Genomic DNA, 15,121 nt, shown 5'->3' on the forward strand with positions numbered 1-15,121 from the left:
AACACATGAAACAGGTTCGTTCGTGGTGCTATGAATCATTCTATTCCATCATGACTTTATTCCTAACATTCCCATTTAGCCCTGCTGACACTATTTTATTTATCAAGGCATTTGAACTATCCCATTTATAAGAATAAGCACTGCAACTGAATTCGGAGGAGCACGCGCGTTACAATGCCTAGCTATTTCAATTTTTCTCTGTTTGACATGTTTCTTCCTCTGCAGCTTATGACTACTGGCTTAGAGAGTTCAACTTATCGATTAGACAATAAATTCAGCCTTTTACAAGTCGACTGTATAATGTATCAGTCTTCTCTTAATAACGCCGTATATTGTTCTGAACATCGAACCTTGTCACCAAATTTTTTTATAAATGTGAAAAGCAGATGACTCACTGCATCGTGAAATTTTGTCGTTGTTTATATATTTTATCTATCATAATAATAAAAAATGCACTTACGCAAAAATACACAAAAAATACCCAGAAAGCAGAATGTAGAACCAAGATTGATGGCATGAAAATAACTAGATTCACATTGTTGCTTACAAGGTTACATCGTAAACATGAATATTTTTGTAGCTGTAAGCGCTTGCTAATCAGTTCGACTCTCCTGCCTCCTATTTGGGCCATTCATTAGTTAGGATGGCGGCGTTTGTGTGTGTATATGTGGTGGGGGGGGGGGGAGAGGGGAGGGGTAATGTGGGGCTCGCGCACAAGATTGAATTTCGTTGGTATCATCGATGAAGAAAGAGAAGATATGTGTACACTCGAATATAGCTATAATGCACACTGTGCTTGCGGATAGTTGCAATGACTGATTATTAGTAGAAGGTGACCTTGACAGTGTTTCATGGCGCTAAAGCTACTTACAAATTCACTTTTGTCAACTTGATTCTTGTGGAGAAAAGCCGATCAACCAGTTCACAAAGAGTTTTTTCGAGGTGGTATTTATATCTTTAAGCTGCGTGTAGTAGTAATAAAAACAGCCGCCCAAATCTATTTTCAGTCGATACGAAGACAAAAAGAAGTCAACTGATCTTTGACGTTTCGGCAAGCTGTTAAGTAGGTTTTTATTGAGTAACTTTCCACAGATTAGTCAGTTTCGAAGATTGTATAAAGTGGGCGCCAAGCGCCACATTTTGGGGGGCAGGTTACTGTCGATAAGTCACCAATTTTAAGGCACCATGGTTGCCCTTGTCCCTGTTTTTTGTGGGTTTACCTTTTTGCTCCCTTCTGTTACCCTTCTTACTTAAAAGCTGCCTGTTTATTCACGCTAAATTTTTTGGATTTAGAGAAGTCATTAGTAAATTGTAAAAACTAAGCAATAGCTAAATATTAGTGGGACTGTGATCTCTGGCAAACACGCAGCAAAACAGGAACACAGAAACTGTAGTGTAAAGTGTCGAGGAATCTACGGGCACTCGCGTCTGAAAGGGGACAAGTTGCTAAAGCAACCAATCGATTTGTGCGGGGGCTGTGATATTTGATTTGTTTTTAGACACTGTTCCAGGATTGTGATATTTCCTAAAATCCAATGAATGTTTCCGGAAAGATGGCCACCGAAAGACTGGGGCTGCGGGTAGCAACGGTGCCGCAAGAGAGCTGTTCAGTGAAGGTTTTTTTTTTTTCTGTGATTGAAATTAGCTACCGCGTTGCATCTCTTCCTATAGACCGGGCTTCGGAGATACTGCTTGGAGCTAGCAATTATTTATTTATTTATTTATTTGGAACCTATTGCAGGCCCAGTGAAGGGCCCTGACAGGAAGGGCACAATAAGGACAAAACAAAAAGTGCAAAGCAACACACCAAGAAAAAAATCAATGAACGGCTTGTTCTAAAGAATCAATGTAAACTACTCATGATGGCGGCAGCGGAGTACACTCGGTAATGATGCGGGGAAAAAAAGAAAATTGGGATATATTAGTTCTGGCAAAGTAAGGTTTTAACGATTCACTGTGCCTTTTTATTGTTGACCTGGGCATTATCGATGGAAGATAAAAATTGGGAGCCATTCACAATTTGTTATTATTGAGTAGAAAGAGAAATCGTAACCTTAGTATTCTGCGCTGAGCTTCAAGGGACTGTATATTATGCTGAAGCATTAGATCAGATGGTGAGTCAGTGGTGCGATATTTAAAAATTATAAACAAACAGCTTAGGGCTTAATTCTTTCTAGGGCATCAATGTTAATCTTTGAGTAAGGATCCCAGAAAGTGCATGCATGATCAAGTTTTCGTCTAATGATGGCGTTACATGCCAATAGATTAACGTCAGGGGGAACTTGTTTTAACCTGTGCCTAAGAAAACAGAGACTGCGAAACGAAGAGCATACGGTGTCAATATGTTTATTCCAGCTAAGGGTATTCGTTAGTGTTACTCATAGGTACTTGTATTCTATGACTTCTGAAAGGTGGCGGGTGGGCAGATTATATGAAAAGGAATGGCCGTTTCTTTTATTAGTGATCAGCATAAATACTGTCTTGTCAGCATTTAGTTTCATCATCCATTTATTGCGCCATTGACTATCAATATGTAGGTTACAATTAAGTAAAATCTGGTCACTTGTAACTTTAACTTCCTTAAACAAAACACATTCGTCGGCAAACAACGCAATTTGAACGGGATGAGTGGTGATGTCGGTAATAGCACTAATATAGGTAAGAAACAGTAGTGGCCCGATCACACTACCCTGTTGGACAAAAGAAGTGACTGGAAGTTTGCTAGAACAGTGACCATCAATACTAACATACTGAAATCCGTTACATAATTAAGCAGAAACCTAGTTAACACTAAAAGAAGGAATACCAATAGCTTCAAGTTTATGAATAAGTTTACTGTGCGGAACTCAATCAAAATCTTTCTTAAAATCTAGAAATAGGACATCTGGTTGGCCGGAATTGCCAAGAACATGAGCGAAACTGCGAATTTCGGATGTGAGTTGGGTGACCATAGAAAAGCCTTTGTGATAATCATGCTGGAAAGCCGATAATTTGTCGTTGTCATTATGAATGCTTTAATGTAATTGACTATGATATTGTCGCCGACAAACGTAGGGCGGCACGAAAAGGGGCTTTTTTAATCCGAAGGCCAGAAACCCAGCAGCGCGCGCTCGAACGGGAACGCCCTCTTCTTCGCTCCCACACGAGCCCAGTAATGCCGCTCGGCCGCATGGCGGCGCTCGCAGAATGTGAGCAGTGTGGCATTGCCCCCCTTCTTTCAAGAGGCATCGCCTCGATGTCTCCGGCAAGGGGGATAAAGAGTGTGGAGACACCGAAAGTGCGATGGCGTGTGGTGGCAGCACTGAATGTGAACTCCGTCAGGGGATAACGGGCGTAATACGGTTTCATGCGGGACACGTGGACGACTTCAGACTTGGGCGGGCGAGAAGACCGGACAACTCCTTGCGGGTACACTTCATAGTTCACATCGCTGAGTTGACGTAGCACCTCGTAGGGGCCGATGTAGCGCCGCAGAAGCTTTTCAGAGCGACCGCGCACACGTATAGGGCTCCATACCCAGACGCGCTCGCCGGGTTGGTAAATCACCTCCCTGTGGCGGAGGTTGTAACGCCGGGCGTCAGTTGTCTGCTGGTGGCGAATGCGTTGTCGAGCAAGGTGGCGAGCGGCTTCTGCATCGCGAACGAATTGGTCAGCGCCTGGGACAGACGAGGGGGTACAATCCGGGAGCAGCATGGCGTCAAGCATGGTCAGGGCATCTCGACCATACACCAAACGGAAGGGGGTGAAGCGCGTCGTTTCTTGGAGGGCGGTGTTGTACGCAAACGTGATGTAGGGAAGTATTTCGTCCCAGTTGCGATTGTCAGCTTCGACATACATAGACATCATATCTGTGATGGTCTTGTTCAGCCTCTCAGTAAGTCCATTCGTTTGAGGATGGTAAGCAGTCGTTTTTCTATGACTGGTGCCACTAAGACGGAGGACCTCGTGTGTAAGAGCCGACGTAAACGCGGTTCCCCGGTCAGTTAATACAACCACGGGGGCGCCGTGGCGAAGCACGATGTGGTGAACAAAGAACTGTGCAATTTCAGCCGCGGTGCCACGGGGGAGAGCCTTGGTTTCACAATAGCGGCTTAGGTAGTCCGTGGCAACAACAATATATTGGTTTCCCATGGAGGACACCGGGAATGGGCCCAGTAAGTCCATGCAGACTTGTTGGAATGGGATTTGCGGTGGATCAATTGGCTTCAGAAGGCCGGCCGGCTTTGTCGGTGGTACCTTCCGTCGTTGACACTCACGGCAGGTTCGAACGTAGCGTTGGACGACCGCAGCAAGCCGTGGCCAGTAGTACTTGTGGCGGAGGCGTCCCAATGTTCTGGAAAAATCGAGGTGGCCAGAAGAAAGGTCGTCGTGGCATGCACCGAGAACTTCCTTACGAAGCACGGTTGGGAAAACGAGGAGATACGCAGTGTCGGTCGGACCGTAGTTTTTCTTGTAGAGGACTCCATCTATTAAGCAAAACGACGAAAGTCCGCGCGAGAAGAGTCTGGGCGGAGACGGAGCGGTTCCTTCGAGGTACTCGATTAGAGGCAGCAGTTCGCAGTCGGCCCTCTGGTGGTGGGCAAGGTCGGATGTGGTGACAGCACCGAGGAAAGCAGAATCGTCGTCAGACTCATCTGGTGGGCACGGAAGAGGAGCTCGGGAGAGACAGTCTGCATCGCTATGTTGCCGACCCGACTTATACACGATGGTGACGTCGAACTCTTGCAACCGAAGGCTCCACCGTGCAAGTCGCCCCGATGGATCTTTGAGGTTCGCAAGCCAGCACAAGGAGTGATGATCGCTGACGACTCGAAATGGGCGGCCGTACAGGTATGCACGAAATTTTGTGATTGCCCACACAACAGCGAGACACTCCTTTTCCGTTGTGGAATAATTCACTTCGGAACCGGACAAAGTGCGACTTGCGTATGCGATCACGCGTTCCACACCGTCTTGCCACTGCACAATCACCGCACCGAGGCCCACATTGCTGGCATCTGTGTGCAGTTCCGTGTCGGCCTGCTCGTCGAGGTGGGCAAGGATAGGCGTAGATTGGAGGCGGGCCTTAAGCTCTATGAAAGCTTTTTCCTGATCTTGGCCCCAGAAAAAGAGTTCGGAGTCTTTTGTCAGGCGAGTCAGCGGCTCTGCGAGCTTGGAGAAGTTTTGAACGAACCTCCGATAATAGGCGCAAAGCCCCAGAAAACGCCGCAAGCTTCGTTTATCTCTTGGCTGGGGAAATGCAGCAACGGCGGCGGTCTTTTCTGGGTCGGGGCTAACGCCCTGAGCGCTCACAATCTTGAGCTCCCGAAATGCGAAGTGGCACTTTTCAGGCTTGAGAGACAGACCCACAGAACGAACTGCATCGAAGACGGCACGCAAACGTTTCAGGTGCTCCTCGAACGTCTCGGAGAAAATGACGACATCGTCGAGATAGACAAGGCAGGACTGCCACTTCAGGTCAGTTAGTATGGTGTCCATCATACGCTGGAACGTCGCAGGGGCTGAACACAAGCCGAAAGGAAGCACCTTAAATTCGTACAGTCCGTCAGGAGTAACGAAGGCGGTCTTTTCTCGGTCACGTTCGTCGACTTCGATTTGCCAATAACCGCTACGAAGGTCGAGTGACGAAAAGTAGGTAGCATGGCGGAGGCGGTCTAATGAGTCATCAATGCGCGGCAGTGGATAGACATCTTTTTGGTAACGTTATTGAGACGTCTATAATCTACACAGAACCGTAGGCTGCTGTCCTTCTTTGCGACGAGAACAACAGGTGACGCCCAGGGGCTCGTCGATGGTTGTATGACGTCGTCGTGGAGCATTTCGGCAACTTGGCGGCGGATAGCATCGTGCTCCTTCGACGAAACACGATAAGAACGCGGACATAGCGGTCTCTGGTCACTGTCGACGATAATACGGTGCTTAGTTATTGGCGTCTGGCGAACCTTGGATGTTGATGCAAAACAGTCGCGGAAAGAGTCAATAAGGCTTTCCACGCGGCGTTTCTGATTGGTCAGAAGGTCAGGGTTCACGTCGGTCCTAATGGCTGTTGCAGTGTCCTGTTCAGCTATTTCGGGGGCCGTTGTTGATAAGGCACATTGGCCGGCATGCTCGCCAAGTTCTTCAAAATGGGCAATCACCGTGTTTTTCGTCAAATGTTGGGGTTCACAACTAAAGTTGGTCACTAAGAGCGTGGTACACGCGTGAACAAGGTCGACAAGGGCGCGAGCAACGCAAACTTGCCGAGACAGTAGCAGCGACATATTCGCTTCGGCAATGCCCCGAGTACCGGAGCTGGTATCACACTGGACTGTGACAAGCTTGCTTGCTCTCGGCGGTATTGTTGTGTGGTCATCAGAGATGCGTAATGGTGCTCTGTGCGGCTCGGGGTCGGTATCAACGGCTCGCTGTGTCGAAAACGATACCAATTGCTCGTGCATGTTGATGACTGCCCCATACTCTTTAAGGAAGTACATGCCGAGAATCAGTTCTTTAGAGCACTCTCGTAGCACGGCGAAGGAGCCAGTGAAAGTTGCACCGCGGATCTTTATACGGCTGGTGCAGACGCCAACCGGCGTTACCACATGGCAACCAGCTGTGCGTATCTGCGGCCCATGCCAAGGTGTTAGAACCTTTCTGAGGGTTGCGGCTAGGTTACTACTCATGACAGAAAAGTCGGCTCCGGTATCGACGAGTGCAGATACGTCATAGCCATCGGCGGCAACAAGAATTTCGGCGGCGGAAACAATTGTTTGACAATTTGTCGGCGAGGTTTTTGGTGCCGTCGTCGATGGGGTCGTCGCTGAGGTCGTCGGTGAGGTCGGCGGTGGGATCGTCTTTAAGGTCGGCGGGTGGGGTCGTCGCATAAAATCGTCGGATGGAGGCTGTTCACTGTCTGCGGCAGCGGCGGTCCTACCCCCAGAGGACGCCGTCTTCAGTTTTCCCGGCGGGGAGACGTGCCTCTGAATTGGCCAGATGATGGTGCATGACTGGGTGGAGGAACTCGTCTTGGAGACGGCGACCGAGACTGGCGTCGTGGAGGCGTTGAGGGCAGCACATTATCGGCCAGGTACTGCTCAATGTCTCGCGGTCTCTCACCATAGCGCGGTCGAGGTGCGCTTGGTGGTAATCCTCTTAATCCCATCCGCCGGTAGGGGCAGTTGCGGAGGATATGACCGGGCTCACCGCAGTGGTAGCATAGTGGCCGGTTGTTGGGTGTGCGCCACACGTCAGCTTTTCGAACAGGGCGAGGGTCACGCAGCTCGGCGGAGGGAAAGTACCCCTGCGTTTGTTCGGCAGCAGGGCGGAACGCATGTGGAACTGGCGCAGGTCTCCGCAGAGCTTCACTGTAGCTCATGATGTACGGCTCCGGCTGCGGTGTCCGTAGGGCTTCGTTGTAGCTGCTGGCGTACGGCTCCGGCTGTGGTGCCGGTGGTGGCTGGACTGCTCGCCGAATTTCCTCGCGGACGGCATCGGCTACAGCTGCAACACTGGCAGGTGGAGCATCTAAGCGGAGGTTGCGCAGTTCTTCGCGAACTACACTCCGCACAAGCTCCCGAAGAGCCTCGTCCCCGGCGACTGGCAGGGACGCACAATAGTTGCTGGCCGCAACACTTCCCGGACGACCGTACTGCGCACTGCGTTCCTGTAAGGAACGTTCCATGCCTGTGGCTTCTTTAGCGAAGTCAGCGATGGTTCTTGGTGGGTCGCGTATGAGGCCAGCGAAGAGCTGCTCCTTCACACCACACATGAGGTGGCGCACCTTGGTAGCCTCTGGCATGGCAGGGTCAGCCCGATTGAAAAGCCGTGCCATGTCTTCAATAAACATAGCGACGCTTTCGTTCGCCTTGCTGTGACCTGGTGCGAAGGGCGAGTTCGGCATTTTCCTTGCGTGCGTTTGTGCTGAAGGTAGCCAGCAACTGACGGCGGAACGCTTCCCAGTTCGTAAAGGATGCCTCATGGTTCTCGAACCATGTCTTCGCAGAGTCTTGGAACGAGAAATAGACGTTTCGTAGTTTTCGGTCGTCGTCTCACTGGTTAAAAGTGGCCACACGATCAAAGCTGGACAACCAGTCCTCGACGTCCTCAAACCGATCGCCGTGGAAGGATGGTGGTGAGCGAGGGGTGAGAACTACAACGGGCGGGACAGTGCCGGAAGGCTGGCCTGTCTGACTGCCTGTAGTAGACGTCATGGTACGCACCGGCCTCGTCAGTGGCTGACACTCAGGTTGCAGGCCTCGCAGGCGGCGGCTCGCTTTGTGGACGGGTGTTGTGTCCAAGCGTCGCTGATCAGCGTGAGAGTTGCCCTCGGGTTGAGCGTTCATGGAACGATACCCAGCGGCTCCACCAAAATGTCGCCGACAAACGTAAGGTGGCACGAAAAGAGGCTTTTTCAATCCGAAGGCCAGAAACCCAGCAGCGCGCGCTAGAACGGGAGCGTCCTCTTCTTCGCTCCCACACGAGTCCAGTAATGCCGCTCGGCCGCATGGCGGCGCTCGCAGAATGTGAGCAGTGTGGCAATATGCCGAGAAATATGTTTTGAATAACGAAAAGTAATATTGAGACTAAATATCCTAGCTCTTGTTTAATCCTGGTAGGCTGTTGTTAAAGCCAAGCCAACCTGTTCCTTGGCTACTCTATGGTGTAATGACATCAAATACTACGAGAGTCGCGCAGGTGGTGGAGGAATAAAGGCTTTTGCCTTTTTCTAAACAGCGAAGAAAATTCGGAGGCTGTCCAGACTTAAAGTGACAATCCGATACCTAGTCCCAGCGGGTATTTGGGCAGATAGTTCTTTTCGTATGAGACTTGCCCGCACGGCCCGCATAGTAGGCCTCTAGTAGACTTCGTCTTATCAGCCAGACTCGTTTAGTTAACCTTAAATTAATAATCATATTTATTGAAATAACATTAGCCTGGCTTCACGCCGAAACCTCTCCCATATCCGGTGTCGCTTACTTAGCTGATTGGTCGAGAGAGGGTACTTCATCTTGCAACATCAACAAAACCTCCGCTGATGGGCCACACTGATGGCTCATAAAGCACTCACGTGACCTAGTAGCATTATAAAAAAATGCCCACCAGGCTGTGAGAAATCAAGTTTTTAGACAGCAACCTAGATAGAGATTGGGAATGAAAGTAAGAAAAAAAGTGATGTATGCAAATATCAGCAGCGTCACAGCATCTACTGCAGCTCTCAATCTGAATATGGGGGTTGATAAACCTAGAAGTGCAAACAAACCACCCTAAACGCACACAGATGTTGCCCCAGAAGCTTCCACAGTTGCAGAATTTTATGCTATCATTTTCCACTCTTAAGGTGACTTAAGCGTGCCCATACAGTTTTTTATACGCCGTTAGGAAAAAACATCGATTCACAAAACAAAATTCTGAGCCTCAGCACTTGAGGCATATAAGCCTTAAAAACTTCGAAAACGCTTAAGCTCCGCGTTAAGTGTGAAACGCGATAGCGATCCCTCGTGGTCGAGCACCCGCTGATGAAGATGCCACATACGCATTCATGGAAGGCGCAGACTCAGGTGATGTGCAGGTCCAGCGCCGTGAATGGCGAACGGGGGGGGGGGGGGGGGTTCAGCCACATGATGGTGCTACGACTGCACGCCAAGCAAAGGGGAAGTTTACCGCAAACGCATGGTACGCGCTTAATTCCGACACCTGTAATTTACTTACTAATAATTACTCATGTACGCCTCAGTGCAGATTTTCAAGATATGCATCTAAGAAGCTCGTGCATTTGCTAGACGCGCCTTTATGCACGTTCAAACGTCGAGCCGTCGTGGCGGAGTGAAGCGTCCCCATCTCGTACGCCGGAGGCCATGGCTCAATTCCTTGTCTAGACCTCATTTTTTTGCGTGTCTCTGTGTGTGTGCCCTTTAATTTTTACCCATCGCCGAATATTTTCAACGCGCGGTGCCGACAACTAAAGCGACTACTACGACACCGACAGCTTTTCGACCGATCGAGCCGTATACGCTGTCGCGGAATATACGCTCTACAATTGCTGGCGCACATGCGAAGAAGCAGCCAGAAGTTAGTCGGGTGCCGCTGTGTTTTCGTTAACATTTAAATGTGTTGTAGGCGCGTGTGATCAGAATGGGTGGAGCTTACCTTGCTATGTACAAATGGGAATGCAACCGCAAGGATCCCTAACCCGAGAAAAGGTCCAGCAGCTGCGTTGTACACCATTATCATGGCCTGCGAGATGCAAAATACGTCATCAGCTTTATATATGGAAGAGAACACATTTTTTACATTACAGAGCTCCGTTATACTCGTGCAATGCCACCGGCATGTTTATCAGACCTTGGCATGCATAACTGTATCAGGTTATGAAACACATTCCTAAGCAGCTTATATTAATCTCAACACTACATTGGTTTCTCATGATGTTCATTTATTGAATAGATAACACTGCTAGCAGGTAGAGAAAGCTAACAGTCACTGACAGCGATGTAAAATGAGTACGCAACTTATTTTCAGATGGTACTCAGGGAAGGCACACTTCCGAACAAAGTTCTTTTGAACACAAGGTAATGTCGTTAAAGAGCCAGGCAAGCAGTCTTAGGCGGACGACAAAGGTTCTGCTCCTTCAGCAGACACTTCATGTGAAAAGCGTTGTCTCAACTGTGCTCGTTTGAAGAGGACAGGAATAAAAAGTGACCAATATATTTCTCCTATATTAATCGCCTCCAGGTTCCGTATTCCGAGTTTGTGTCATAATAAAAAGCGTCATAATCTGCCACAACAGCAGCGATGGCGTAGAGGTAGAACATCCGCATCGCGTGCAAGAGGACCGGGGTTCAAATCCTGGTGCCGCGCAATTCTCCACCGGGTTAAAAAAAAAAATCCGCGTGTCGATGGAATTGCATAACCAGGCCTGGAGTGCGGCCTGATCTCGGTGACCAGAACCGATAACGCACTCTCTCACCAGAGCAGGATTTGGCCACCCTGGTGTAGTACTTGGCCACAACGTTCTATGATCAAACCAATTAACCCTCGGCCCTCAGTCCCCAGCGGCTGCAGAGCAACTGACCACGGCGGCGGTCAGACCTGTGACGCAGCGGAGGGTGCTAAGAATCTCTGGCTCCGGACAGGCCGCCATTGGAATCTGAACCTGGCAACGTTTAACGCTAGAACTTTAGCTAGTGAGGCTAGCCTAGCAGTGCTGTCTGAGGAACTAGCGGGAATTAAATGGGATGCGATAGGGCTTAGCGAAGTTAGGAGGACAGGTGAGGCGTATACAGTACTAAAGGACGGACACATACTGTGCTATCGCGGGTTAGAGGATAGACGAGAACTTGGTGTGGGATTCCTCCTTAATAAGGATATAGCTGGCAACGTAGAGGAGCTCTACAGTATTACCGAGAGGGTAGCAGCTATAGTAATTAGGCTGAATAGGAGGTACAAGCTGAAAGTGGTGCAGGCCTACGCACCCACATCCAGCCATGATGACCAGACCGTTGAAAATTTCTATGAGGACGTAGAATCGGCAATGAATAAAGTAAAATCGCAGTACACTGTACTGATCGGCGACATCAATGCGAAGGTGGGCAACAAGCAGGCTTACGACCACGGGGTAGGCGACTATGGGATAGGCTCTAGAAATAGCAGGGGAGAGCTATTAGTCGAATTCGAGGATAGAAATAATTTACGGATCATGAATACCCTCTTCCGCAAACGAGAAAACAGGAAGTGGACCTGGAAGAGCCCCAATGGTGAGATTAAAAATGAAATCGACTTCATACTATGCGCTAAACCTGGCATCATTCAGGATGTGGCCATCCTCGGAAAGGTGCGTTGTAGCGACCACAGAATGGTAAGGTCTAGAATTCGCTTAGACTTGAAGAGGGACCGGAAGAAGCTAGTGAAGAAGGAGACCATTAACGAGTTAGCCGTAAGAGGGAAAGCACAGGAATTTAGGATAGCGCTGCAAAACAGATATTCGGCTTTAACTGAGAAAGATGATCGTGATGTTCATTCAATGCACGATAATCTGACAGCAATAATTACGGAGTGCGCAGTAGAAGTAGGCGGTAGGACAGTTCGAAAGGATACCGGGAAGCTATCTCAGGTGACGAAAGATCTGATTAAGAAGCGCCAAAACATGAGGGCATCTAACCCTACCGATAGAATAGAACTAACGGAGCTATCAAAGTTAATAAATAAGTGCAAGGTAGCCGACATAAGGAAGTTTAATATGGAGAAAATCGAGCATGCTATAAAGAACGGAGGTAGCCTAAAAACAGTGAAGAGGAAACTAGGCAGAGGTAAAAACCAGATGTATCCATTAAGAGACAAGCAGGGCAATGTCATTAGCAATATGGATAAGATAGTTAACGTAGCCGAAGAGTTCTACACAGACCTGTACAGTAGCCAATGTTATCAGAGCGTTAATGAGAAAGACAGCAGTGCACAGCAATGCGTCATCCCGCCAGTAACGAAAGATGGAGTAAAGAAAGCCTTAGAAGCAATGAAAAGGGGAAAAGCAGCTGGCGAGGATCAGGTAACAGCAGATCTGTTGAAGGATGGAGGGGACATCGTGCTAGAAAAACTAGCCACCCCGTATACGCAATGCCTTATGACCTCGACTGTACCAGAAGCTTGGAAGAATGCAAACATTATCTTAATTCATAAGAAGGGAGACGCCAAGGACTTGAAAAATAACAGGCCGATCAGCTTACTATCCGTTGCCTACAAAGTATTTACTAAGGCAATCGCTAATAGAGTGAGGGCCACGTTAGACTTTAATCAAGCAAATGATCAGGCAGGCTTTCGTAAAGGATATTCCACAATAGATCATATTCATACTATCAATCAGGTGATAGAGAAATGCGCAGAATATAATGGACCTCTATATATAGCTTTCATTGATTACGAGAAAGCATTCGACTCAGTGGAAACATCAGCAGTCATACAGGCATTGCGTAATCAGGGGGTAGAAGAGCCTTATGTCAAAATACTGGAAGATATATATAGCAACTGCACAGCTACTATAGTCCTCCATAAAGTCAGCAATAAAATTCCAATAAGGAAGGGCGTCAGGCAAGGAGACACGATCTCGCCAATGCTGTTCACCGCATGTTTAGAGGGAGTATTTCGAGGCCTGAATTGGGAACAGTTGGGAATAAGAATAAATGGAGAATACCTAAATAATCTGCGATTTGCTGATGACATTGCCTTGCTGAGTCACTCAGGAGGTGAACTGCAAATCATGATCAATGAGTTAGACAGGCAGAGCAGGTCGATGGGTCTAAAAATTAACATGCAGAAAACCAAGGTAATGTTCAACAGCCTAGCAAGGGAACAACAGTTCACAATCGGCAGCGAGAGCCTAGAAATTGTGACGGAATACGTCTACTTAGGGCAGGTAGTGACAGCTGATCCGGATCATGAGAGGGAGATAACTAGAAGGATAAGAATGGGGTGGAGCGCATATGGAAAATTCTCGCAGATCATGAGTGGCAGTTTACCAATTTCCCTCAAGAGGAAAGTGTACAAAAGCATAATCTTACCGGTACTCACCTACGGGGCAGAAACGTGGAGGCTAACGAAAAGAGTTCAGCTTAAGTTAAGGACAACACAGCGAGCCATGGAAAGAAAAATGATAGGTGTAACGTTAAGAGATAGGAAGCGGGCAGAGTGGGTGAGGGAACAAACACGGGTTAATGACATCCTAGTCGAAATCAAGAGAAAGAAATGGGCTTGGGCAGGGCATGTAATGCGAAGGCAAGATAACCGCTGGTCCTTAAGGGTAACGGAGTGGATTCCAAGAGAAAGTAAGCGGAGCAGGGGGCGGCAGAAGGTTAAGTGGGCGGATGAGACTAAGAAGTTTGCAGGCAAAGGGTGGATGCAGCTGGCAAAGGATAGGGTTAATTGGCGAGACATGGGAGAGGCCTTTGCCCTGCAGTGGGTGTAGTAAGGCTGATGATGATGATGATGATGATGAATCTGCCACAGCGGGCACGCCTGAGTGATCGAAATGCCGGAACCGGATGTGGTGGTTCGAATGCAGCGATAAGGGTCGAAGAAACCGGACGGTGGCATCAAACACATAGCGTACGCAGCAGATGCTCAAGGACAGCCATTGTTACGTTTCGCCTACGACGCGCGGTATAGCCGGCGCGGATGCAACGGACGCCAGGGCTTCGTTCAAAGTGGCGGTCATTTTGGCCCGTTCAGTGCTGCCGCAACGCCTCCCGCCAAACGCGTCCAGGCAGGTTTCAATGCCACGTGTCTTCGTGTGCGCGTGTGTGTGTGTGCATGTTGGTGCCCATGCTTGTCAATGCGCGGCAGCCGGGGAGAGGAGCTCCCCAACAGGGAGGCGAGGAGGTCTGACCGGCGCCGGTCCGGCGGACGCGGCCCGTCACGTCTCAACATGTCCGTGCGTCGCCGTCTCGGGCGCCTCAGCCCGAGCCGTTCCTTCTTGCCCTCGACTCCGAGGGTATAAAGGCAGCTGCCCCGGACGCCAAGGAGAGACTTCGATTTCTTCCGTCTAGTGACGTGGTCGCCCTGACCGGCTGCTCTTTTGCGATGCTAGAATAAACAAGTTGTTCTGTTGGCAGTCGACTCATCCTTTGCCAGGACCTTCGGATGTTTCCAGCTGTGCCCCAGGCCGCCAGGCCAACGCTACCCTTGGGGCTTGCAACCCGTTTGCAACACCATCAAGACGGCGCGCTCTCAAGTGGAGCCTCTCGCTTCGAAGTGAGCTCGTTGGTGTTACCGCGTTTTTCTTCACGTGAACTGGCTATAAACTGGGCGCGGGACTTTCGGTTCGTCTTTTCTAGCTATAATGAATTGGATGGACGATGAGCTCGGCCTGTTTTTTTTTATTTCATTAGACGATTCGGCTGTTCCTAGGCCTAACGAGCGCCGGTTTGTTGCAGAAATTGTTCTCTTCATTCAAACCAGATGGTGCCACTGTCACCGGAGTAGTTACCTCGTCGGCGTACATTGAATGATGTAACATAAACCATAACGTCCCGCAAAATGTTTGCGTTTACTGAGCGCAGACATGTATTTCCATACAAGAACTCTCTATTAGGTATTGAAGCTTCCTGCAACATGGTGGTATGTAATAACTTGGCAGCGTGAAACCGCTCATGTG

The 15,121-nt window shown here is 49.0% G+C and overlaps 1 protein-coding gene across 1 annotated transcript in view; it reads right to left on the minus strand.

The window, feature by feature from the left end:
- The window catches only part of LOC144099527 (sodium-coupled monocarboxylate transporter 1-like), a 185,563-nt gene that overhangs the window by 32,524 nt on the left and 137,918 nt on the right, over positions 1 to 15,121 (minus strand). Inside the window, exon 11 of the mRNA XM_077632897.1 lies at positions 10,126 to 10,212. Coding sequence (XP_077489023.1) covers positions 10,126 to 10,212 — 87 coding nt within the window. The remainder of the gene's footprint in view (positions 1 to 10,125; positions 10,213 to 15,121) is intronic.

The sequence above is a fragment of the Amblyomma americanum genome, chromosome 7, assembly GCF_052857255.1.
Source record: "Amblyomma americanum isolate KBUSLIRL-KWMA chromosome 7, ASM5285725v1, whole genome shotgun sequence".
In the NCBI taxonomy this organism is placed as follows: domain Eukaryota; kingdom Metazoa; phylum Arthropoda; class Arachnida; order Ixodida; family Ixodidae; genus Amblyomma; species Amblyomma americanum.